This window comes from Clavelina lepadiformis, chromosome 8 (genome assembly GCF_947623445.1).
Source record: "Clavelina lepadiformis chromosome 8, kaClaLepa1.1, whole genome shotgun sequence".
NCBI lineage: Eukaryota > Metazoa > Chordata > Ascidiacea > Aplousobranchia > Clavelinidae > Clavelina > Clavelina lepadiformis.
In genome coordinates, this window is record NC_135247.1 from 14296087 (window position 1) to 14320091 (window position 24005).

A 24005-nucleotide genomic window follows, 5' to 3' on the forward strand; every position below is an offset into this window, starting at 1 on the left:
CACATCTCAAAACGTGTAAAATTTTTGCTAGGTCCTAAGTCATTTTGCGGCAGCTGTAGGTTAGGTGCAGCTCTTGCTTCGGTATTGCTTTAGATACTTCATGTATCATGTATTGAACAGTTTTTGTTGTGTCTTAGCTGCAGTGATTTGTAATTAGCTCATTTCCATTTTCAGAATAGGCTAGGTCCGTGTTCAGATTTTGCCCTTCTGTTAGACTTTTGCACATTCTTTCGTTTTAGTTAGATTAGCCTACAGCCATATTTGGCTCCAACGTTGCCACTTGTTTTGTATTCTGTCCTATTTCTATGTGTGTCTACTTCCTTACCCTGTTTTTCAACTTAACTATTTAGTCTGCAATTTTATTCGAGAATAACCAGGGTCTTGTTTTTTTTTAAATGTAGAAAAGTATCTCTCGTTGTACTACAATAAATTTTAACGTTTTGTACAATAAAGCGTAATTTAACTACTGTACTTGAATTCTTCATATGTCAAAATTGGTCAAAAAAAAGTTTTTTAATGTCAAAATTTTCAATTTTTAGTTTTTTAGGTCAAAAAATAATTGCCCTAGTTATCACCAAAAAAAATTCACATTAAACAAAAAGTTAAATTGTCCAATGGGATCGCGCGGGCGCCACATATGTTTCTGAATGAAACCTTGAGTTCCATGGACCTTACTTTAGAAAGAATAATGTAGATTTTGTAACGATTCCTTGTAATTAGAAAACTAGGTTGTTTGGTTCAGATACAACGCCTGCCTTCTGAATTTAAAACCTGAAACTATACTCGATTTTATTTAATAACAATAATTAGGCAATAGGAATTCTTTGCAGTAAACAGAAGAAATACAAAATAACAATTGTAAATAAAAATTAGGCAGGTTGAACTTCGCCGCGGTTGTCACCAACATTGTAGTCAACCCAGTCAAGAGCGATGGGAGCAGACAACATTGCATCGGGAAAGTCGAATGCGTCACACAAACGCAACGCATAGGGTGCTATTGTTCGACAAGCTTCTGCTGTAGCTTCATTGACCTAATAACAATTACTTTTCATAAAACCGATTTCAAAATTTGCTTCAAACTTCAGTACTTGCCTATACTTACATGTTTTGCACTTTCTGGAGTTATCAACTGATTTGCTGCAAACCAACCAAGATCTGCCAGCACTGCGTCGAGCAAGTAGAGACGACGTAATTCACAAAGAATGGGTTTTAAGGAATCGTTCGTCTCAGGAGAATCAATTACGGCTTTTATTCGTTGTGAGATCAGAAGTTCACCAAATGCAAACGCAGCACTCTGGGTTAAAAAAAAAACTTTGATACAAAAAAGTTCCGAAATTTGTGTCATTCAACTTAACATTGCAATAAAAAATTACGAAGTTTCTGGTCTTCAGGGCTGGTAGCAAGCAGGAGTGAAGTAGAACTTCTTTACCTGAACTAAGTCACTCTCCTTTAGCATCCATGTTTCAAACAGGCCTTCTTTCCCTCCTTTCATTAGTTTCATGGCAAGTTCAGAAAACTGTGATAGTTCTCGTGCTTCCAGGAGAAAGTGGAGATATTCGTCATTACTGAGATCTGGAGATATTTCATATATTTTCAGTTTTTGTAGAGCACAAATTGCATAGGCCTACTCACCACATGTTAAAATACAAACCTTCTGGCACAGGAGCAAGCTGTTTGGGTTTGAACATTCCAAGTTTCTCTTTAGCCACTTTCTAAACACAACAAAACATGAATTTTAATTATTTACCGCAACATTTTTATAAGTTCTATCTCAAATAACATTACATATAGTTAATTAAGCTACAGTTATCATCATGTCATTGGTTTTGTAACGTTTTGACAGCATGTGGAGATATGTTTACTGAACAATTATAACACCAAGCAATAGCTACCTGCATTAGGACAGAATTATCACCCTCAGCAGTCATTGCTGCATGAGCTGAACCAAGAAATGATCCAAATCGATTACAGCTTAGATAACCCTGGAAGCAAAAATTGGTATAGTATATAAAAATGTTACATATGAAATTTGATAACTTTGAGTTGACGCATTTTTCTATCAACACCATAATGATATCATAACAGGAATTGGTTCAAATTGCCCTGAATAATTCCTTCAAGCAGTAAGTCCTCATATCTTTTCCATACTTAACTAAATATGTTATTTTTCTTATGGAAATAATTTATATTTTGTTTCCAATTTCATGTTATTCCTTTGATAAAATAATATTCGATTACAAGTAAGTTTGTAACGTCTCACTTACCGCTGCTACTTCAAGAAGGCACCATAAACGTAAAATCTATGCAGATTGTTAGTGTATATACACGACCATTGGTAATAACTACTGAGGTGAGAGTTAGCTGCACCTCTTTGCATATTATCAAGATCGATCCAAGTTAATATTAAATACGCTAATAAAAGATCTAACATTATTCTGCATGAAAACAATTGTTCATAAACGAAAGGACACTTACGAAGTATATAATCACTAATTTCTACCGTTAAAAATTAAATGATCATTTGCTATGTTTTTTTTTATGCTAGTAAAACATAATAAGCAATCTAGTATACATTACATAGGCAGTGAGCAAAAAGCTTTCTGAAACCCAAGGTGCAGCTTACCTGGCCCCCACAACGTTCTCTTGCTACAGTTGTTACTTTTCCAATATGCCAACCAACCAAGGCTTTGATAGCACAACACAAAATAACCACTTCGGTATGGTCTTTTGGGTTGACATGTTCAACATTCTGCGTGGCAGCCCATCTCTCTTTCACATAATCAAGTGCGATGTTCATTGCATACGTCCGTGCCAATAATGGCAACAAGGTGCGCTGTTGGAGCTGCACAGATTTCATAAGTTCTATGGTAAAATCTTTAAATTTCAATAATTAAAAAAAGAGTACTACTGAAATACTTCAAAGTTAATTCAATGTTAAAATGTTCAGCTTACTTGATAAGCGAGTATGGGCATGTCTGATTTTCCTCTAGGTCCAACTGTAAGACGAGTTGCAGCATACCTCAGTGCTATTGTGAGGCATGCTTTGGCTGCACCAATGGACATTGCAGCAATACATATCCTTCCTGACAGTAGCTGGTCAGCAACAGTTAAGAATCTGTTACGATTGCCTTCGATTGTTGTTGTAAAAGCACCATCTTTTGACACATCAGAATATCTACACAAATCAAAAGTTAAATGTAATTTAATTTTGTTGCAGTGATTTTATAAAGTTTGACAAGTGACACAAAAACAAAGTATTTCCAAATTCTGTTCAAAGCAAACCTGTTTAAAAGGTTCTCTCGAGGAACTCGTACATGATCAAAGAACAACTTTGCATTATCCACCCCATTCAATCCCATTTTATGACCCATATCTTCCACCCTCACCCCAGGCATAACCTTCATATTATCATCACGGATTCGCACAAGAATACCATGTATGCCTTTTCCTTCTCCATCTACTTCCAGCTAAGTGGTTTAAACATTAATAATTACCTTTACAAATCATTAACACTTAAGTAATTTATGCTTCATGCGTCTATGGATAATCTAACTACGATTTATAACAATAACTGAAATACATTTTCACCTGAGCAAAAACGATGACATGCTTTGCATGAATAGCACCATTTGTGATCCAATATTTTTGAGCAAGAGTAGTTGGAGTGTTAACTATAAATTCTTCAGTTTCCTGTTGACAGTCAATACCTGTTGTTAACATGGCCCACTCCATTATGTTAGTAATGGGCAGAGGCGCTAATCACATATTTGCTAAGTCTTCTTTCCAGTACAAGTTGTATGTTACCTTATCATACACAGCAGTAGTTTCCATTTCAACAGCATTGTTTCCATATCCCAGTTCAGTTAAGCCAAAACAGCCAACATCGTTTAGAGTATCGATTCCTAGAAGGAAAGCAGTTTGTCAAGCAAAAATATATGTCTGATTGTAATGTCGCTGAATATGTCTTTTTAATTTTCATGTTATGTGACATACCTTTGATCAATTTATCATGATGCCTTTTTGTTCCAAGTTTAATTACAGATCCTCCAAACAAATTAAATTGGACCTATAAAAGACACAGATAATTTTTGATACCGTACCGTTTACATCGCTTTTCTGAACATCAGCACTTCAACAATTCTTACAGAACATGTAAAATAAGCATCAGACATGCATGGGGAGTCGGAGACTCATCAAAAAGCCAAAACTCACAGTCATCTTTGTGGTCATGGCAGGATCAATTATAGAAGATATTTCATGAGCAGCAAAAATTCGAAGAGGATTGTGCCAGAAATCAGTGACAGAAATGAATCCATTCTTAGAAAATAAATATCACAAAAGTAAAACCAATCACATGTTGTCATACTGAAGTCAAAGAGCAAAGTTTTTAAGTGAATGAATTGTACAATGGCAAACTAAATATGCTATCGATTTTTTTTCAGAATACAGTACCCAAAATTTAAGAATAAAAAATTTATTGTATGAACAGTGAACTGTTTAACAAATCTTTCCACATCTAAAAGGTTTACAGCAGCTTCTCCCATCTTACTTCATATGCTAAAAGTGGCTCAAACAGTTCAACCATGCAAATTATGTTACACATAAGTTACAAATACTTTCCATACATCACATATTCTTTGTAGCCTCTGTAAAGCAACATCTCTTTCCTCAGCAAGCGATATGTCATATTTCGGGGTCATGACTGGATCACTCATGAATTCACGAAATTTACGCCTCATATCGTGATTGTCGTGATCTAACAACTCTGTCATTTTGTCAATGTCAAATGATAAAGGAGCGTTTGTGCCGCATGCATTTTCCCACACATCCCTTAAAGGTAAAATTATAGTTTTATAATAATGAATATAAAATTATTGCAAAGTGCATTCATACAATTCCATCAATTTATATACAAACGATTATGATATAGAATTCATATAAACGTGCAGTTTCACTGTGAATATTACTCAAATATGTTTGATATTTTAACTACTAGAAATAGATTTTATTCAACTCTTAACATACACATAATGACGCCAGCTTATGCTTGCAAAAGCTTGTGAAGAGCATTAAACATTAGAGTGTCACCTTACATTCTGTTTTATAATTTATTTTATTCTGTACAACACTTTTCCAATTCCAGAAATATGCAAAACTTTAAAACTTACCTTATCTCCTTGGGAGACATTTTATTTGAAGTAGCCAAGTTTGCACAACTTGAATGAATATCATTTTGTCTTGATGTAAATGGTGCAAGTAATCTAAGACACTGAAAAAAACATTTTTTCATAAGCATTACTATAAAGTAGAACACTCAGTTCAGGTGAAAGCACACAATAATAGAAAAACAAATTTAGTTTTGAAATTATTTTGAAGTATCATATATTAAAATTGGAATAAACAACTGTGTATGGGGGAACACATCCTTCCAAAGTACAAGACTTCACTTGGACCAGATTGATCGCATGGATCGTGGATTAAAAAAAAACATGAACCAATAAATCAAAATAATCTTTATGATCTCAGTGGTCCAAGTAAGGTTAATGCTCTTGCAATTAAAGCGCACCATTATATTACACAGTCTGTGAACCTCACAAACCATACTTTGGAGAATATACATTCATGAACGTAAAAAATGATAGACTACTAATTCAGTAATTTAACTTTTTAATTTTTTTTTCGAAACATTTATTTTAAATGCATGATAGTATAATTTAAATTGCTTTCCAATCTTCTGAGAGTGCATGCAAATTCATCTCCTCACCTGGGAATCTGTAACATCAATAACTAAAGTTATTATTATTTAGTATGTATACATATTACATATACACTCAAATACTTTTAAATGCCAGCCTAAATGTTGAACATTCAAAGCTAGCAACGTCATAATTTTTCATTTAATGTGTTTTACTGCAAATTGCTACCAGTTATACAGATATAGGAGAAGGTACAACAAAATAGTGTTCAAACACAAACCTGATGTATATGCTTTCTGCCGAAGTAAGTAACCTGTGCTGTTCCATTTTGTACAGTTTTTCAACAGATACTTCTGATAAGATAGAAACCTAAATGCTGCCATTGCTTTTAAGCTTAGCTTTGTAAAAAACACTTTATTATGTTTCTTGGATTTTGATTTTATTGAGTTTGTAACTTATCAAAGTGTGAAAATCTTTTATCTGTTAGAAGAGTGAGAATCAAAACAATAACACTATACTGCTGCGCAAAGCAGCTATTGTTATTCTTAACCAACGTTAACATCAGGGATTTTAAAACTGCTGCTATTTGTTACCGGTACCCCGACTGAAAAGTATAGCAGTTTGACGAGAAATCGTGTGTGCAAATTTTGACGAGATGGTGTGCACTGAAGCGTCAATTATTAGTTTATCTTTTGTAAATTGGCATGCACGTTGATGAATCTCGTGCGTACAGCTGCCACACTTTCCACTATGGTCTAATAACCTATCTGTAAATGTCGGTTTTGAAAATATATAGCTGTAACTCTGCCTAAGTGATTAAAATAATATATCCGTACTAGACAAGATGCTTTTATCTATTAAATATCAAAGCTTTTAAAAACTTTAGTGGTTATTCTGCCAGTTTGTGATTGACTTACTTGCCATTATACAAACTAGGCCTATGTTCAGTGTTGTGCTATGCTATCATTTTGAAAAGACATTAACAATGCTTCTACTTGTTCTGTATCCCTTATAAGTGATAAACAGTTCCGAATTCAGGCAAGACCACAAAAAATATATAAAAAATATGTCCTAGTTGGAAAATACACATAAAAATGATCTAAATACAACTTTGCACTCATATTACAATACAAAAAGTGGAACTTTTAAAAACATGCAGGGATTCCAGATGTTACAGACAATCCCTACTTTGAAAACTGTTTTTTTGTTGTCATGATAGGCCTAAACTCCTTTGGGGAAATAAAGCCCCAAAGGGGCTTCATTTTATACGAGTCATGACCTTTCTAATCTCGATACAGGCTTCAATCTGCAGAACCCATGACCTTTGTAATCTCCACCCAGGCTTCTGAATTTGAAGCCTGGCTTGCAGGTCATAAATGGATCACTTCTCCGCCTCCAAAATGGGTCAGAAGAGCTAGTTTGTAAGCTAAGCAATTCCAAAACAAGGACATCTGGTGCACAGTTTTTGTTGTCTACTGGTGCACACCAGTCTCTGAAAATTACGCTCTATGGTGCACAAAAAAACTTGCATTCAATAGTGTCCCTATGGTTTCTTCGAAATTACCTACAATGAGTACAGAATAGTGATTAAAATAATGTTCATATACGTAGCGGTATATGGTAAGTACTAAACAATTTTATTATTTATTTATTATAACAAAACTTATATTTCTATTTGTACGCTAGCCCGCTAGCGTAAACTTTGACCGCACACTCAACCGGATTTCCTCCTAGTACATGATTTTTACTACATTATTTTTTATGTTCGACGGCACGGCATTTTTACTACCATCGGTCAAATTTAGCAATATTGTCATATTGGATCACACTCATTTCTGGTTGTGGTCGTTCTGAATCGCGGATCTCTTACAAAGATGTTCTTTGGGACATCGCCTGAGACATTGCTTTTTTCTGTTAATGTGTATTGTAATATGTTGTTGTAGCATAGTTATCGTAATCACTAGTGTATACACGCTAAAGTCTGTACATATACTGCAGTTGCAGGGAATGTAGAGGCATGATTTCCTAACGACATTATTATACTTTTATTCGTACTGTCTATCTTTCATTGCACTTATAGGCCTCAATATTGTGTCCTCTCTTGACCATAGAAACGGGATTCTGGTCCCAAGGAAGGAGTTTCTTTTGTGTGATTTTCTTTAAACATCCATTTGTTGTGCACTTAAGATATTCATTGTCATTTTAATCTAACCATGTCATTTTACATTTTTATTTTGGCTATTAAATTGCATGTTTTTAATGTTAGGGAACATGTCTTCTACATCTTCCAAAAGTGTAGTTGTTTTGTGTAATTTTGTCCTTAAATTCGTTAAACTTAGGAATTATTTTGTGGGTTTGGTGGCCATGCTAACCTAACTTCTTATTAGCACAATTGCATTATTGCTACAGTATCTTACATGTTTTAAGCCTTTGGGCTTTGCCACTTTTTCCTGCTCCTTAACTGTTCGTGAGCATGTGTTTTATTGTGCTTCAACAACAACGGTTAGCATCGTAACTTTCGCTCCGCACAGTTAATGGCAAAAAACTAAACAATACAATACAATATTGGAGATAAAGAAAGAGTTGGCTACAGATAAAATATGAACCACTTTTAAAACAATTTTTGTGGTTATATCATATCTATGGTTAAACCACACAAATCAAAACACAAACAGCAATTTTAAAGGGTATGGTCATAGATATCCTATTATTACTATTATTTTATTATTTTCATTTTTTATAGGATATCTATGGGTATGGTACTGAAATTAAAAAATACGTCGCAAGTCGAACTAGTTGACAAGTATGCAAAATCTGATAATAACTTTTTTATACTTATAGAAGTGAATCGTTTCATTTTTTCTTGAATAAACCACTTTGGAAATAATTTGGGACTGTCATATTTTCGCCAATGTCGCTATTAAAATTAGAGGCGGGGCCGTAACCTAAAGAACAGGTGCTGCAGCCTGCTGTTTTTCTATAGCACCCTGCTATTGCTTTTATAGTAGTCTATGCTGACAGGCTGCTATTGGTGACGTTACACCGTAGAACACTAGTTATTAGTATTCTATGGTTACGCAGCTTTATTTTTTCAGAAAAGTGAGCAGCTGATATAAATTTGTTCCAAGTAAAGTGTAGATTGTTGTTTAGAAAATAATGTACTTAAAGATTCGTCGTGTCACGGGAGAGTGTAAGTTAGTTAGGCGCCTGCCACTTGACAATATCCAAAGAAATGCGGCCGGCTAGCACTTCAGTAGTTATTACCAATGGTCGAGCATATATACTAATAAGCGGCGTAGACTTTGTGTTTTGATTTAGCAGCGGCAAGCGAGACGCTACACTACAATGGTTAGCATTTTATTTTTCGTTCTCCGACAGACTATGACGAAAAATAAACAATACAATACGACCCTGCTTCTCTGAAGTCTAAATCATTAATCAGGAACCATTTGAAAGGTGTTACTTAAAAACAGCAGGCTGCAATTGGTGACGACACCAGAAAATTTTGACATGTGCTCAGTCAAAGATGCTTATTATAAAATTACGTTACTGAACAACTCCAGATATTGATGGCCAAAGATATGTGACGTCATACAGCCATTTTGAGTCACGGTGCAAGTCCTCTACTAGGGCCTAGGCTAGGGGTCGGCAACCTTTCGTATGCAGTGTGCCAGTTTATGAATAATGTCAAAATATCAACAACTCGCGTGCCAAACATTTTCGTAAGGCATTTTTTTACATTTTCTTAAGGTGATATAACGTGCTCGTCAAATCATCTCGCGTGCCACGGGTGCCAGGAGTTGCCGACCCCTGGCCTAGGCTATATCCCCTATTCGAGCTAACGGGAGTACACGATAACACGAGTAGCCTTATAAAGTGGCATGCGTACGCAGCCAAACACTACAGTCTAAATCAGCGTGGTCCAACTGCAGGCCCGCGGGCCAAAGTTGGCCCGTGAGCACCGATTTTTTGGCCCGCGAACTGATAGTCAGCTTTGATAGTCGCTATTGTTGAGGAAGAACCTCGACCGCAGATGTCACATTGATCAGCATTTAAATTTTATCAGCTAAGTTTTGAACTTTTCTAATTTCAGTTTTAATAAAAAAGAGAACTTTTTTCAGTTCTAATATCAATGTCACATTGTTCTTCAGTTCTAATTTAAAAACATTGGCCCGCAAGATAAAAAATTTTCTGATTATGGCCCGCGATGAAAAGAAGTTGGACCACGCTGGTCTAAATGCAGCTGAAGATTTGCGTAGGTGTTGATTTAGGCCTAGGCTATATCCAGGTTTGCCATCGGTATGGACTAAAAATAAGGACCACTAAGAAATGAAAGAAGAATACTAGGATACCTTAAACCAGGGGTCGGCAACCTTTTGCTAGTCACGGGCCAAATGTCGAGTGCACAACTCTTTGGCGGGCCGGAATTTTCATTAATACTATAATTCACACTCACTTTAGTATATTACGCTACATTGCTGCAATCTCAATCATACCAATCACAAAAAATAGCAAAATATATGTTTTCACACTGCACACAACACAGCATTAATGTGACACGGCATCTCTCTTTGTATCTATAACGACTAGTCTAGTCTACTCTACAGACAATCTCGTACTTAGTACGAGATACTAGTCTACCGCCTTCGCACCAGTTTTATGGCGTAACAATAGACTAGTACGACGTACTTATGGCGTAACAATAACACATTTTTTTCAAACACTGCAGTTTGAAACTCAATTAGAAAGGGCGGGCCGTATTCTTGTGATAACTAATTAATATGTCTCGGGCCGGACGATTTCATATGGCGGGCCGTAGGTTGCCGACCCTTGCCTTAAACCGTGCACAACAGGAGAAGGCAATCAATATTCCTCAAAGATAAAAAATAACGAGACACTTTTTGCATGTTCTTAATTTTGGTATTTCTTTGGTACAAAATGGTAGCCTATACTAAAGGGGTCGAAATACCCAAAGAAAGCTGTTCCCTAAAAATAAGCACGTTTCTTAGAAATTAGCACATTAATATTTTTTAGGGATGTGCCGCGAGGAATATTATTCGGGTTTGTACGAACCCGAATATCATGAAGGTCGACACGAACGAATCCCGAATCTATTCGTATTAGAACCAAACAATAAAATTTCATCCAAAATTTGTCAAGTCTTGCTTGTAACATGATGTAATCGATAAACAAATCGCTTTCTTTTGAAAAATAGTATTTAAAAAAACAATTGAAAAAGCAAAATCGTTAGGTAAACGACGTTCATTATAAGTACTGCTGACTCTAGTTTAGCTTTGTCGGAAAACTAGATCATCATTTTTAACAAAAGTCAGTAAATTTATAAGTAATATTGTATTCGGGTTCGCCATTGTTGGTATTCGTGTTCGCTCGAATCTTCCATAAAGGCGATATTCAGCGAATCTATTCGGGTTTGGGTTCGTATCGGCCCATCCCTAGTATTTTTAGACATTGTACTTGAAAATAAGCACGGAATGGTAACCCTGCCTATAACTGTATATTGCAATTTTAATATTTTTAATATTCAAATATACAATTTTAATATTTTTGATTTGGCTAGGATTAATCTACCATATAGGAAGAGTCAAAGTCAACTCATCTATTGTATTGAAGTATTGCAAATGTAGGTCTAGTATACAAGTGCACAACCACATAATGCCTTTGTTCTAGACCCCAGCTACTCAAATTGCGATGTCATCTGGTGGGGCACTTGTATATACTATACCCCAATTTTGTTATTGATATCTTACATGTTTTAAGCTTTTGGGCTTTGTCACTCTTTCCTGTTTGTTAATTGTTGGTGAGCATGTGTTTTATTGTTCTATAACTATAACGGTTAGCATCCTAACTTTTGTGCCACACAGTTATGGTGAAAGATAAACAACACGATACATGCAGTTGTATTTTTTTTATTTATTATAAATCTGCGTTCAGATAAAAAAGTTGGGTGTGCACTTCAATAAACCTCGTACATCGTGCGTGCAGGTGCCACACTTTCCACCAATGCACCAGATAAATGTGATGCCAAAATTTGTGCTACGCCAACGTACCGGTAAAACTTACAATATAGAATATAGGGTGAAACAGCATTTCTGTGGCAGAAAATTCCCGTAAAAGCCAACTTGCTGCGGCGGATTAATACACGAACTTTCTTGTATGGATATGATGCTTTCTGTAGTAAAATTGCATTTGGCTTTTGGTATATTCTATATTTGTCTGCTCGGTAGCCATCGCACTGCAGACTATGGCGATTTTCAGCAATATTTTAGGTGTGCCAAACACCCAAAAATGAAATGCGGTGCACAAAAATGCTCAGACACAATGAAAGTGCACACTTAAGTGCGCAGTTTCACAGTAATGTACACGGTTTGACTTATTCAATCTTTAAATCAATTGAAAATTTAGTGCATAGAAGTTCTTTCCAAGTCATTAAGTGCAAAATAACGCACCTTATATACAGCACTGAAGCTCATGAAAAGCATTATTGACTGCGCCTATGCCAAACTCGGCAATCTGAGGAAGCTGGGTTGTTCGAGCACTTTTCCAGGCTCGTGTTCAGTGTTTGATACCCAGTAGAACTATACTGTTGTAATGCCCTTGGTGAAGGCACTAATGAAACTTGTAACTATTCAGTGGACCTGGTGGACAGTTCTAAATTCGGTCAATGCTATACAAAAAGAAATAAAAAAAAAAATAAAAAAAAACTTACGACAATCGGAACTTTTACAAGGGTTAGCTTAGTAACTGGGGCTCGAGTTAAAGAGGAATCATCGCCAGATTTAAGTTGTGGAAAGACTTTCCTCAGTCCAAGGATAAAGATTATCATATCACACCATAATAAGCAAAAACATTATATATTGTTTCGAAGATATATCAAGCTGCTCTCAAACCTTCTCATCACTGAAAGTTTACTGTTAAAAATTACAAAAAATATCTTTCCACCAAGTGTTTCTACCATGTATCCATACTTTTAGTAATTGGCAAACAAAGCAAGGTCGGTGTTTTTTGCACTACTTAAGTATCTGCTAGTATGATCATCAATATATACTAATAGTTGACAACATTCTTGTAAAAAACTGTCATCTATCCATGTTTGGATGAAATGTGAGATGATCAGATCATGGAGAGTATGTTAAGATTCATGGAGATTGTTCATTGCTGTGTACAAATTTGCTATCATGATTTTGTTGTTATAGATACACAGTATTGTTGTTTTAATAGTTTGCGCATAGTGATATTAGCAATGCGACGGTCAATATCTCTTAGTCCTATTCGCACTGAGAGTGGGGCTAATCTTCGCACAGCAAATTGGACGAAGTTGAAGTTTCGTGGCCCAGGACAAAACCGAGGATATCAACATTACAATAACAGAGGAGGATATAACCATTATAACAACAGGTTGCATATGCTTCAATGTTAATGATTTTTTAGTTTTATTTGATGAGTGATAAGATTGATGTTAAACAAGCTGAAAAAGATGAAAGTTTATCACTGGTTTATTAATAAACTTTTCTATTATTTTTTTCTTGATATCATTCTGAAACATTTTTTAACAGTCTTATTATATTTTATCAAATTATGATGAACACTAGTTACTGTAGCGAGTATCAACACCACTTATTAATAAGTACTAATTAGTAATCATTTTTTTAGGTTTCATAATCGAGGAAGAGGTTACAACAGAGGGCAGAATTGGAGAAGAAATCGTTATGTTCCAGTAAAAAGGGATTACAATAGCCGGGATTTTTCACGTTCAAGGCAACTATTCAAAGAGACTTCATTCGTTCTTAAATTCCTTATCCGCTTTTATACTAATTAAATCTTTTGTTATTGTGATAGACTAAATTTTACTTTTATTTGGCTATTGTTCACTCTTTTCTTCTATTCAGAAGAGTTATACTTGCTTCTTGGTATGTTTGTTATACAAATGTATAAATGTTTATGTATGTAGACCTATAAACTTGTGTTTGCATTTTCAGATCAAGGTCTTATTCTCGCTCACGATCACGTGATAGATCACACTCACATGATAGATCACCATCATATGATCGTTCTTCATACTCAAGATCAAGGTCATCTTCTAGAGGAAGAAAAAACTCTCCTCTTAAATCTCGATCACGTTCTGGCGAAAGAAAAAATTCGGAGAAAGATCGTTTTGACCAAAAGAAGAAGAATGTGATAAAGTCTGAAGCAGCTTCATATTTTAGGTGTTTGTTAACAATGTTTAATTCAGGGAATCACAATAGAAAACGATTAAACTCCGGTTCAGGTTTTTCAAAATTTCATTTTATGGTTCTACTCTAGTTCGGGTGTGTATCAGGTACAGACATTAATTCCACTCCAGGTTTAGGTTCAGCAGACTTGCTAATAAACTGTTTGGTCAGGGTTTAAATGACATTATTTAGCTAACTGCTGTCTTGTGTCCTCAACTGCACTGCCCAAGCACTTGGTAAACTCAATAAATTTCATCAGACGTTGATGTCTTTTTAGTCTAAGACTTTTACATTTTAAAATAGGAATACTATAAGTCTCGGAATACATTCTCAATAACTCTTGAATGAGGTTACCCCGCTTAAAAATGGTTGCATCCTAAAAATTTTTGATTCCGGTGGACTTGGATTTTTGCCTCTTAGACTTGAATAGCTCAGGTTGGGTTTAGGTTCAGACACATTTATTATATTGGGTTCTGGTTCAGTTTTCCAAAAGTTCTGCTCAAACCAGTTTAGAAGTTCAGATTTGTTTCGACACCCTGGTTAAATTAGTGCTTTCCATATTCGATAGGATGATGCTGTGAAGAATATTGAAAAGCTTTATTCATCCTCTTTTACAAATACGTACAACACATTTAAATTTTTCCAGTTTAACAAACAAAACTGTTAAATATTTCAGGTTTTTTGCCAATTATTTTATCATCTCTGCATTACTAAATTTGAAAGGGCTACCAATGTAATTTGGCCTTACCTTGTTGTAGTTCACAAATATCAGGAGATGAAGTTCCAGACAAATCAACTGGAACTTCCATGAAAAGTGATCCCAAGTCAGAGATGGAGATGTCCTTTAAAATTCACAACCCGGAATCTTCACTGATGCCATCTAACAAGGTTTGCTAAAAAGTTTTGTGTTAAACTTTCCATGCATTACTAAAATTAGCTTAAACATAAGGAAATGGAAAACACTGGGAGAGGAAAGTATTTTGATGGAGAGGAAATGCAGAAAAAGATGACAAAGAGCGCTCTTGAATCTGTGGAACGCCATGAAAAATCTCTTCGAAAAATGATGAAGGTTGAGGAACGTGATGAGAGTGAGTCGTCCAATGAGGAGGTGGTTGTTGAGAAAAAAAGTAAAAAGAAGAAGAAAAAATCGAAAACGAAGAAAAATACGAAGGAGAAAAGTCATAAGACAAAAGTTATTGAGATTACTGATTCTGATGAAGATTCTCGCAGGTTTGTTGCGAACTTAGTTTATTGTCTTAGTGGAAAGTTTTTGCCGTGGTGAATTGTAGATATTTTACGATTTGCTCTTAGTCATGTGTGTGTGAAGTGCTTAACATGCCTTGCTGATTGAAATTAACATTCTGCTACTTTACATACAAATATACTACTCCATCTGGTTTGTATGGTAATAGCTGTCATGAAAAATTGGTATCTGAATCGTTGAAGATTTCTGCAATGAAATCTAAAAATTCCGGGAAAAAGAATCCACCATCATCATTGACGGGAGATGAAAAGATGTAATTTCATCAAAATTACCCTATTTTTCTTAAACTTTTAAGCTAAAGTTAGTGCTTTCTTTTTCTGTTTTTAGTATTCCTCCAACCCAGCCTCAACAATTGGTTCCTGGGTTTGCTTATCCATCTGGAAATATGTCCCAAGGGATTCCCTCTCAGCCAGGTATGCCGTGAAACCCATTTCTTATGAAATCGACTTTACACTTATAAGAATAATTTCTATAATTAGTAATGATGATGGCACCCCCAAGTGTTGAAATGCCGATGGTGAATCCTTACGGACAGCCAATGAATGTGATTCAAATGCCAGGCCCAGATGGCCAAATGATTCAATTTGTTCAAATTCCTTCATTTCCACAACAAGCTAGCCATGCATTGCCCCAACCGGTTATAGTCGCCTCACCAGGTCTGTTGGCTACACACCACAAAGTGAAAGGTTTAATTAAAAAATTAAGATGTTGTACAAAGTAAAAGGTTTTACTTCATAAAAGTTTAAAATTTAAACATACCTTTTCTGCAGAATTGTATTGTACCATCAGTAAACTTTGATTTAATGCAATTAACCCTGATGTGAGTTACGTTTTTTTGTGTTTGCAGTCCAGCCCACTCCACAGGCAATTTCAAGTCCCACTACAAAACCAGGGAATGCCCCGGTGCAAGTGAGTAGAAACGTACCACAGCCCGTGCCACCCCCAACAAGTCAGTCACTTCCATCTCACCTTAAAGTTGTACCCATTAGCGATTCGAATGACACACCTAAAGCTGATGAAAGTCTAACATTGAAATCATCAAAGGTTTGTGAGCTGGAAATAATAATACTTTACATTTTGCTAACCAAGCTTGTAAGTTAATTTGAATGTTTAAAGTTTTAGATTAATATAAATATTTAAACCCTAAACATAGACATTATACGTTATTGGAGCATAAGGACAATGGTTTAAATTAGAATTTTTGTCCAGGATTTTAGTGAAAAACAGGCCCGTAGAAAGGAGGTGATTAGGACACGGTTCCTTCCTAAACCAGCCACAAGCAAGTGGGATGACTATGAAGCTGACGCCATAGGTTTGATGTCCTTCACATTTTTTACATTATGTTTCATCCTATCGCATATGTAAGCCTGTAAAGGTATGAACAGGCACGTCTTCATGAATATTTATATTACGTATTTGTTAACCTGCCAAACTACTTATTTTGCTAAATGCCATGACTTTCCAAATACTTTGATTAAAACGACACAAAACATCGTAGTGCAAACGTATGACCATTCTAAGATAAAGTGGTTTTATGATGTCATGATGATGATTTTTATGATTAAAAGATGGCATCGAGAAAGCAAATGAATGGCCGTTGAAAACAAAAAGTGACAACAATTCTGGATTGATACCCGGCTTTGATTATCCAAATATACTCGGTTTTCTTGTGAAATTCATATTCTTATTGTTTCCACTGACGCCATTCGATACAGTTTTACACCATTCAATACATTTTGTAAAGATTTTCTTTTTTAAATCTTTCAGATGAGTCTGGAGATAAAATGATTCTTGGGTTATCCCCAGACATACTTGGTGAGAAAAACAAGGAAAGAAAAACCTCAAAGAAGGTTGAGGGTGGCAAACATATTCCAACACTTGCTGGCAGAAACCATCGTTCCAGTTTAGATGCAAAGCAAGGTATGTTCTATTGTTCATGTTGCACAAACTTTTTCATGTGATTGTTTCTATGTTTTGCGCTTTGACTCTATGTTGATTTTAAGTTTAACAGTCTCTCTTGTTCATTAAACCTCTCACCCTTTTCTTTAACAAAAGCTTACAAATTTTCCTCACTAACAAGGCCAATGCAGTGAATCTGAGAATACCCATCACAAGCGAAGTGTTTCTAATATTGCATTTTTAGATTTTTATAATTTAATAAAAGTTAGTTTAGCATAAAAGGCACCTATTTGTAATAGTGTAACTAATAAATTTTTTTTCAACCATTTTTTTGATTTGTTTAAGTTTTCTACCACATCTCGCATTATTGTTTGATGTTAAATTCCGAATGATGGTTATTTGTGGAAAATATATCAACTTGTTGTTGTTGCAAAACGGAAGCAATGTTTGAAAGATGTTGAAACCTCATGTCGTGTCATTTTTCGATCGATTTGTCTGGAATTGTAATTGTTAGAGAAATGCGAGAAGAGAGAAATTAGTATGGATGGCAGCCATGTTGTGTTACTCTCTGGTTTGATAATACTCAATTGATCAAGTGGAATCAATAACAGGCAAGCTAATAATACTGGAGATGTATCATTTCTTTTGGTTAGATCCAAACATTGCTGAGCGAGGTTCAAACATCAGTGCAACTGACCAGGTCAACCATGTTCAAGGAAGCTCTGTTCTTAATAAAACTACAGCTATGCAAACAGTTGCATACCCTCACATAACTCAAGGTTTGTTTAGTCTTAATGATAGTAGTATTTCTCAAACTTTCTGAAATGACACCAATTTTGAAAAAAATTTCCTAGTGGTCTTACTCGTGACCCCAAAATATGCACATGATAATTTAAGAAACCAAATTTAGGTTAATGTAAAAATTAGCCTGTAAATCCATGCCATTTAACAAATAGGTGTTTATCTTGCCTTATCTTGTGTCACCAGTATGAGTGTGCATGGCTGACTTGGCCTTTGATTAATAAGCACTTTCAGTGTGAGTTAGAGAGCCGGCCATGCTGCTGAATAACTGCTGTTAGAAAATAGCTGGTGCCTTGTATTTAAAAAAGGACCACTTGTGTTGACACAGTTTGGGAAACCTACAATGTCATGTAGTTTGTTTGTTTAATGCAGTTTCATTTATAACTTTTGCAAGATTATTGAATTTTGAAATTACATTTCTTCAGGATTTACACCAGTGTTCAGCAGCATGCAAAGCACACCAATACCAATGCAACAAAATCGAGTCGTTGATGATGGAAAACAGAAACAGTGGAACTCTGCAGCTGATGAATTTCTCAGCCGGACTGATAGGTACAAATGGAAGGTTATCAATCATTAACATTAATGATATTGTTCTGTGTCCAAATGACAGATTTTGAATCTTCATAACACCATCTTGTCTTGTTTTGGTGACAGTTTTGTTGATAAGTTGTCAAATTTGCATTGTGAACTTAACAGTTTGTATCGTGATGTGGAGTGTTTGATTTTGAAAAACAGGTCGCAAAAGGTTTCATCAGATGAAGGTTCTGACTCAAATGATGATGTCATCAAATCTAAGTACAGGTAAGCTCTTGTGAAAACATTTGAAGTTGGCTTTTTAAACCCGTTTTTTAAAACATTTTTGAATTTTCTCAGAAATATCAAGCAAAAGTCAAAACCATCCATGTCAAAAGATAAAATGGATGAATCTGAGGAAGAAGGAAAAAAACATAAGAAGAAAAAAAACAAAAAAGAAAGAAAAGAGTCATTTGCATCAGATGAGCCGATGAGTCCAGTTGTGAAGGATAAAAAGCGAAAGAAAAAAAAGAAAAACAAGGTTTTGTTGATAATTTTTGTCGATTCTTGCAAGTTTTATAAATTGCATGTCAATATCGATTCAAACTCATTCACTATACTCACAGGACAAGGACACAGAGAACTTGAGTGAACCAGAAACAAAACGAGTTAAAAAGTCAACGAGGGAAAGTTTGAAGGATTCTGACGATATAACAGACGAGAAAAAGAAATTGGATGATGGTTTGGAGAGGTAGGAAGATTTCTTTTATATTTATTTCAGGTTGGATCATGATTCGAACAAATATTAACTCAGACACTTTGTAAGATGAATTTACAAAATTTTATCCTGGATGAATGCTGAAAAAGTTGGCTGGATGAATTAATACAAGTCACTTTTTAAGATGATCACAGTTGTTTTTGGTCATAATGGAAAATCAGCAATATTGATATTTCCATGAATGTGGATTGTAATAACAACCTGGATACACATGATTGAGCTTTCACGTTTCAAAGCAGAATTTTCATTGGTCTGAAATATGGCTCATTGCATTGTTGTTGTCGATTCTGTTTCAATTGATGTTCTATGACATTACAATGGAGTATCTTGTTACTTGCTATGCCAGTCAATGAATGGTTTATAATTTGTTACAATTACTTATTATCAAATCAAAGATTTATGTAGAAAATCATGGTAAGTTTTATCCTGATAAATAGCTTTATACTGTTAGTAGGGGTGACAACTTATCGTAGTTTTCATTCAATTTTAATTATTTTTCATCTAAAGCTTTCTGCAATCAGTTAAACTTGAAAATAAAATGTGTTTGTTGAATGGCATTTTTTACTATAGGCTAGTTTTTTAAGATTGCATTTGTGTTAATCAAGACTTTTTTCAGATAGAATTAAACTTATGCTTAAGTCAATTAATGTGGTTATATATTTGATGTTGTGTGCTTTTGTGTTACTGTTTAATTTTTTTAACGCAATTTTCAAGGAGTCTGTGTTTTTACTAAAAAAAATGGGTTGAGACGTTAATTCTTGTTTCAGAGGAATCCCCCAGGACCTCCCGCTTTCCCATATTCGAGCTTTGGTTCTGAGAAGGCCTAAAGAGGGTTCCGAATCTGTATTTGCCGATATTGATTTTGGGAAAATAGAGAACAGAAAATCGTCCAAAGATACTTACGAGGATCAGTTTGTGTCCCTCTTCCAGGAGGACAGTGACTCGGCATCATCAGAATCTGCTCTTACAATGAGCAGGAAAAGTCTGAAAAAGATAAAAGTCAAACCACAAGGTAATAACAATGGGTTGTTACTTCTACTGCATGTTGACTGTTGATACAACTGTGATAAGGCCGAAAAGGGTAAGTATGCGATTCTTGCAGGCACAAGATCTGTCACACACATGACAAAGCTTACATTATGCGAGCGGATCAACAAGTATTTGGAAGAAACAGAAGAAGTAAAGAAGATTATCCCGCAGAAGGTTGGAAGGTTGTTTTAGTTAAAAATTTATAGTTTTGCAGCAACATTATTTTTTCAGGTTTCCGTAAACTTGGCAAGTCTGTCCAAGGTTGATATGAAATATGAAGAGGCACTTCCAAGGTCTCCATCTAGGTCTCGTTCAAGGTCAAGATCAAAGTCAAGATCACTTGACAATCGTCGTTCACGTTCTGCTTCTTCATACTCGAGGTCACGATCCAGATCTCGTTCCAGGTCTCTCCCGAAAGCATACAGCATGAAAACCAAAAGGTATACTAAATTTTATTTTCACATTTTTTTAACAGCATGTGTGTTTTCACAAACTCTGATCACGTTACTTGATTACAATAAAATTTTATAGACGAGAGCAATCAAACGTTAATATACAGTTATGTTAGTATGAGTTTTCTGATGTTTGTTGCAGATCACGTTCAAGGGATGATGATCGTCGAATGTATGGATCAAATCGAGGAGGATTTTATAATCAGAGATTCCAAAATAACCAGAGATACCAGCGTCGTGGATGGGGTAAGTGGTTATTGTATGTGTTGGGATGTATCTAACTGACCATATAGCTGTTGAATGATAGTTCTCTCTTGTAAAGCTTTCCTTTTCTGCAGTTAATTATCGTGCTCGAGGTAACTTCCAGCACAATCGTGGTTATAATCGTGGTTTCTACCACAATCGTGGAAGAGGTTACTACAACAACAACAACAATCCTAATTACAACAGGTAAGTTTTGCTACAACATAAATTAGAACAAGCAGAAACGAAGACATACAGACGCTGTAGTATTTGTAATGCCTGGACACTTTGTGCAGGAATCAATGGAGATACAACAGAGAAAGAAGAGAGAGTGACACAAGAGACCAGTAAAATTTCATCCTTATTGCTTTATTGCAAATCCTATGTTGAAAGAAATCGACATGGACGGGTGATACCGAAGTGTGATACGCAAATAATAGTGTCTTATTTCTTTATTTCAGATCTTGGGAACGCCGTAGCAGGTCACACGACCGCGATAGCAGCTACAGCAGTGACAATTCAGACAGATCAGATAATCAGAAAAAAGATCGTTCTTCCAATAAAAAGGAGCAGGAAGAAAGTAAGCTTTATTTGTGGTACTTATACCCAGAAGGTTCTTATCTCTTGTTTTTGTAGTAATCATTCTACAGGAAATCTGAAATTGTGTTTTTTTATTATAGTTTAAAACAGAAATGTTTCAAATTTTTCTTGCTTTTGTAGAAAATATTGACGATGCTCGGCATCAGATAGAGAGCAAGAAAGAGTTGAAGAAGGAACGCAAGAAATCTCCCGATCTCTGGACCCACGACAAATATCAGGAGCAAGAAGAAGAGGGCACTAATGAGCAATAATTTTAGCAAAATTAAAGGTAACTTTTTCGAATATCTCTGAATATTTTTGAATTTGTTTTTCCGCAAACTTATAACAGTTTTAATCTTGTAATGTTTCAGTTTATTACTCTTTTTAATGCGTGTGTTCTGTCAACTTTCTAGTTGGAAAGAGCACGATATCATCATCACAGGACTCTGACATTGTTTGTGTAATATTTCGTCTTCTGGACGAATTAAACTTCTTGTATCAATTGCCGTCGTTTTGTGGAACGCTTTATGTGTATTTGGGCTTATACAGAGAAATTTTTACTTACTAGGAATGATGTTTATGAAAAATATATTCCTAAGCGTCACTCGACCTTTTTCAAGTTGCAGTTTTGCGAATTGTAGCAACGCATTGAATTGTAAAAACTGTTTTGAATGCTTGATTGTAAATAAAGTGGCGAATGTCGTCTTTTAAACTTTGTTTCAACAACTAAAATTCCGATCCGAAATAAACAGTATGTCAGTTTTAGTTTTGACAAGGTTTTACCCGTCTATAGACCGTCGTTTTGCTTGTGAGGCAGAGGACGGTGAAGTTTTATCAGAACTGCGCCTTTGCAGCTATTGACCAAGAACGAAAGTTACCGACCTCAGTTTAATGTAACCAAAATATCGGTTGTGAAATACAGTTAGGTCATCTGTACGTGTATTAGCGATTGTTAATTAAACAGTACCGTTATATCATCAGAACAGTACGGTTAACGTATACTCATTACGTACCGTTTGCTAATTTTTCACCTGAGACTTTCTATTATTGCTTGCTTAGAAGTATTTATAACACGACGACGATTAGACTAATATATGAGGTACAACTTAAAGTAACTCGGAACGTCAATAGATTGTCACCCACCGAATTAACATATGACACAAACCCGTACCGATCTTTATCTATAGCGATCAATTACGAAGTCATGCAGGTTTTTCCTAAATACTGGTTCTAGAATATTTCATGATGCTTTCAAGCTTTTGATGAACGACGGGTTAAAGCAAGTGGTTGTAATTGCATTACTGATGTAATTAATGTGCACATCATCCTGATTAAAGTATATGATCAATTTCATTCAATACAGTAAGCGCAAACTAACTCAGACTCCCAAAGATATAACAGAAATGCAAACACTGGTTACAGCCATTTTCCAATCCTTTTTATTGACATATAATAACATACCACGGCAGCTCAAAACAAAATACGTACGAAATGGAAACTTAAAGCAGTAATTAGTACCGACTTTATAAAAAATTAGGGCAGGCAGGCAAGCATCCCACTTCTTGGGGTGATCTTTGACTTTCTGCTTATTCTAAATGCTTTTAGTTTTTTTCAGATTTTTTAACACTATTCACTTTTTGTTCAAACAGAAAGTGAATAGTGGATACAAGATTTACGGTTTGAATATTTGACCTAATATTATAGCTTGTCATGCTTTTTTTGCTTTTCAGTTTGTTATAGTTATTGGTTATGATTATGACGGACGATTACGCGCTGTACGTTTGTTCTATGATCTTGAAACTTGGTATGAAAGTGTCTAAATTTGCAATCCCGGTTAAATTCGTTGCTTGGGTGTGCCCGTGTATTCTATCGTCCTCTAGTGGCAAACTGAAGGAATAACTTTGAACTTAGTTCATGTACAAAAATACTATGTTTGCCACCAGGCATAATTTCAATTACAAAAGGTGGTCAGCTGGTGACTTAATTCTTTTATGAACCAACGTTTCGCAAACCCTTGCGGGTGAGCTTCGTCAGGGCAGTAATCTGTGAATGTTTATTTTTGTGTGTAACTGTGTATGGCTTTGTAACTTTGCGCATGAAAGCGTATGGCCAAGATCCTTCACCATAAGGATGGAACAGTGGAGGAGTTTATCAGTTCACCCTCTACTAATGTAAACGTAAAATTAAGAATAATTTTAAATGAAATAGTTTATTTGCACTGAGTTTAATGGTGGAGCTTGACAATGACCGGATAAATGAGTCCTTTTGCACTATATAATATAGGAACGTCCTCTAGTGGCGAGAAAGGTTTTTATAGAATAAAATTGTTTCCAAGAGAATCTCTTGGGATTTGTACTTTTCTTGTCTTGTAGACTGTTTATTTGAGCAATAACTTTATTTTAGATCAAAATTTAAATGTTTTTAATGCTTGATTTTTTTCTCTGGATTCGATCCATATGGAGACTGACTGAATTTCTTGTTTATTTTATATCTATGCTAGCTGCACATAGGATGTCT

The 24005-nt window shown here is 35.3% G+C and overlaps 2 protein-coding genes across 4 annotated transcripts; one reads left to right on the forward strand and one right to left on the reverse strand.

Moving 5' to 3' along the window:
* Positions 1-772: 772 nt before the first annotated feature.
* Positions 773-6187, reverse strand: LOC143469404 (uncharacterized). The gene is made up of 16 exons (XM_076967086.1): positions 5977-6187; positions 5765-5772; positions 5169-5269; positions 4626-4830; positions 4213-4317; positions 3994-4066; positions 3805-3902; positions 3589-3690; positions 3283-3467; positions 2953-3175; positions 2624-2842; positions 1893-1982; positions 1652-1712; positions 1430-1572; positions 1103-1294; positions 773-1031 (listed from the first exon to the last, which is right to left on the reverse strand). The coding sequence occupies exons 1-16, from the start codon at positions 6077-6079 to the stop codon at positions 870-872; spliced, it is 2070 nt and encodes a 689-aa protein (XP_076823201.1). The 5' UTR covers positions 6080-6187; the 3' UTR covers positions 773-869.
* A 6702-nt stretch (positions 6188-12889) lies between these two features.
* On the forward strand, positions 12890-22200 carry LOC143468779 (uncharacterized). Of its 3 annotated transcripts, XM_076966168.1 has the most exons (27): positions 12890-13112; positions 13368-13472; positions 13694-13921; positions 14686-14815; positions 14877-15157; positions 15340-15444; positions 15519-15604; positions 15671-15847; positions 16039-16235; positions 16401-16503; positions 16760-16852; positions 16959-17111; positions 17605-17661; positions 17744-17869; positions 18317-18443; positions 18630-18695; positions 18768-18948; positions 19034-19158; positions 19953-20197; positions 20288-20388; positions 20446-20654; positions 20809-20912; positions 21005-21116; positions 21206-21256; positions 21371-21489; positions 21630-21777; positions 21902-22200. In XM_076966168.1, the coding sequence occupies exons 1-26, from the start codon at positions 12958-12960 to the stop codon at positions 21758-21760; spliced, it is 3567 nt and encodes a 1188-aa protein (XP_076822283.1). In that variant the 5' UTR covers positions 12890-12957; the 3' UTR covers positions 21761-21777; positions 21902-22200. The 3 variants fall into 3 exon arrangements, with proteins under 3 accessions (XP_076822283.1, XP_076822284.1, XP_076822285.1); XM_076966169.1 differs by lacking the exon at positions 17605-17661; XM_076966170.1 differs by lacking the exon at positions 15340-15444.
* Positions 22201-24005: the final 1805 nt, after the last annotated feature.

Coding starts and splice junctions, on each gene's coding strand:
- LOC143469404 (XM_076967086.1), bottom strand. CDS start 6,079: ATGGCAGCATTTAGGTTTCTATCTTATCAGAAGTATCTGTTGAAAAAC. Junction 4,067..4,212: donor CCATGACCACAAAGATGACT/GTGAGTTTTGGC, acceptor TGTCTTTTATAG/GTCCAATTTAATTTGTTTGG. Junction 1,032..1,102: donor CTCCAGAAAGTGCAAAACAT/GTAAGTATAGGC, acceptor AATTGTTATTAG/GTCAATGAAGCTACAGCAGA.
- LOC143468779 (XM_076966168.1), top strand. CDS start 12,958: ATGCGACGGTCAATATCTCTTAGTCCTATTCGCACTGAGAGTGGGGCT. Junction 18,696..18,767: donor GTCATCAAATCTAAGTACAG/GTAAGCTCTTGT, acceptor GAATTTTCTCAG/AAATATCAAGCAAAAGTCAA. Junction 21,117..21,205: donor AACAATCCTAATTACAACAG/GTAAGTTTTGCT, acceptor CACTTTGTGCAG/GAATCAATGGAGATACAACA.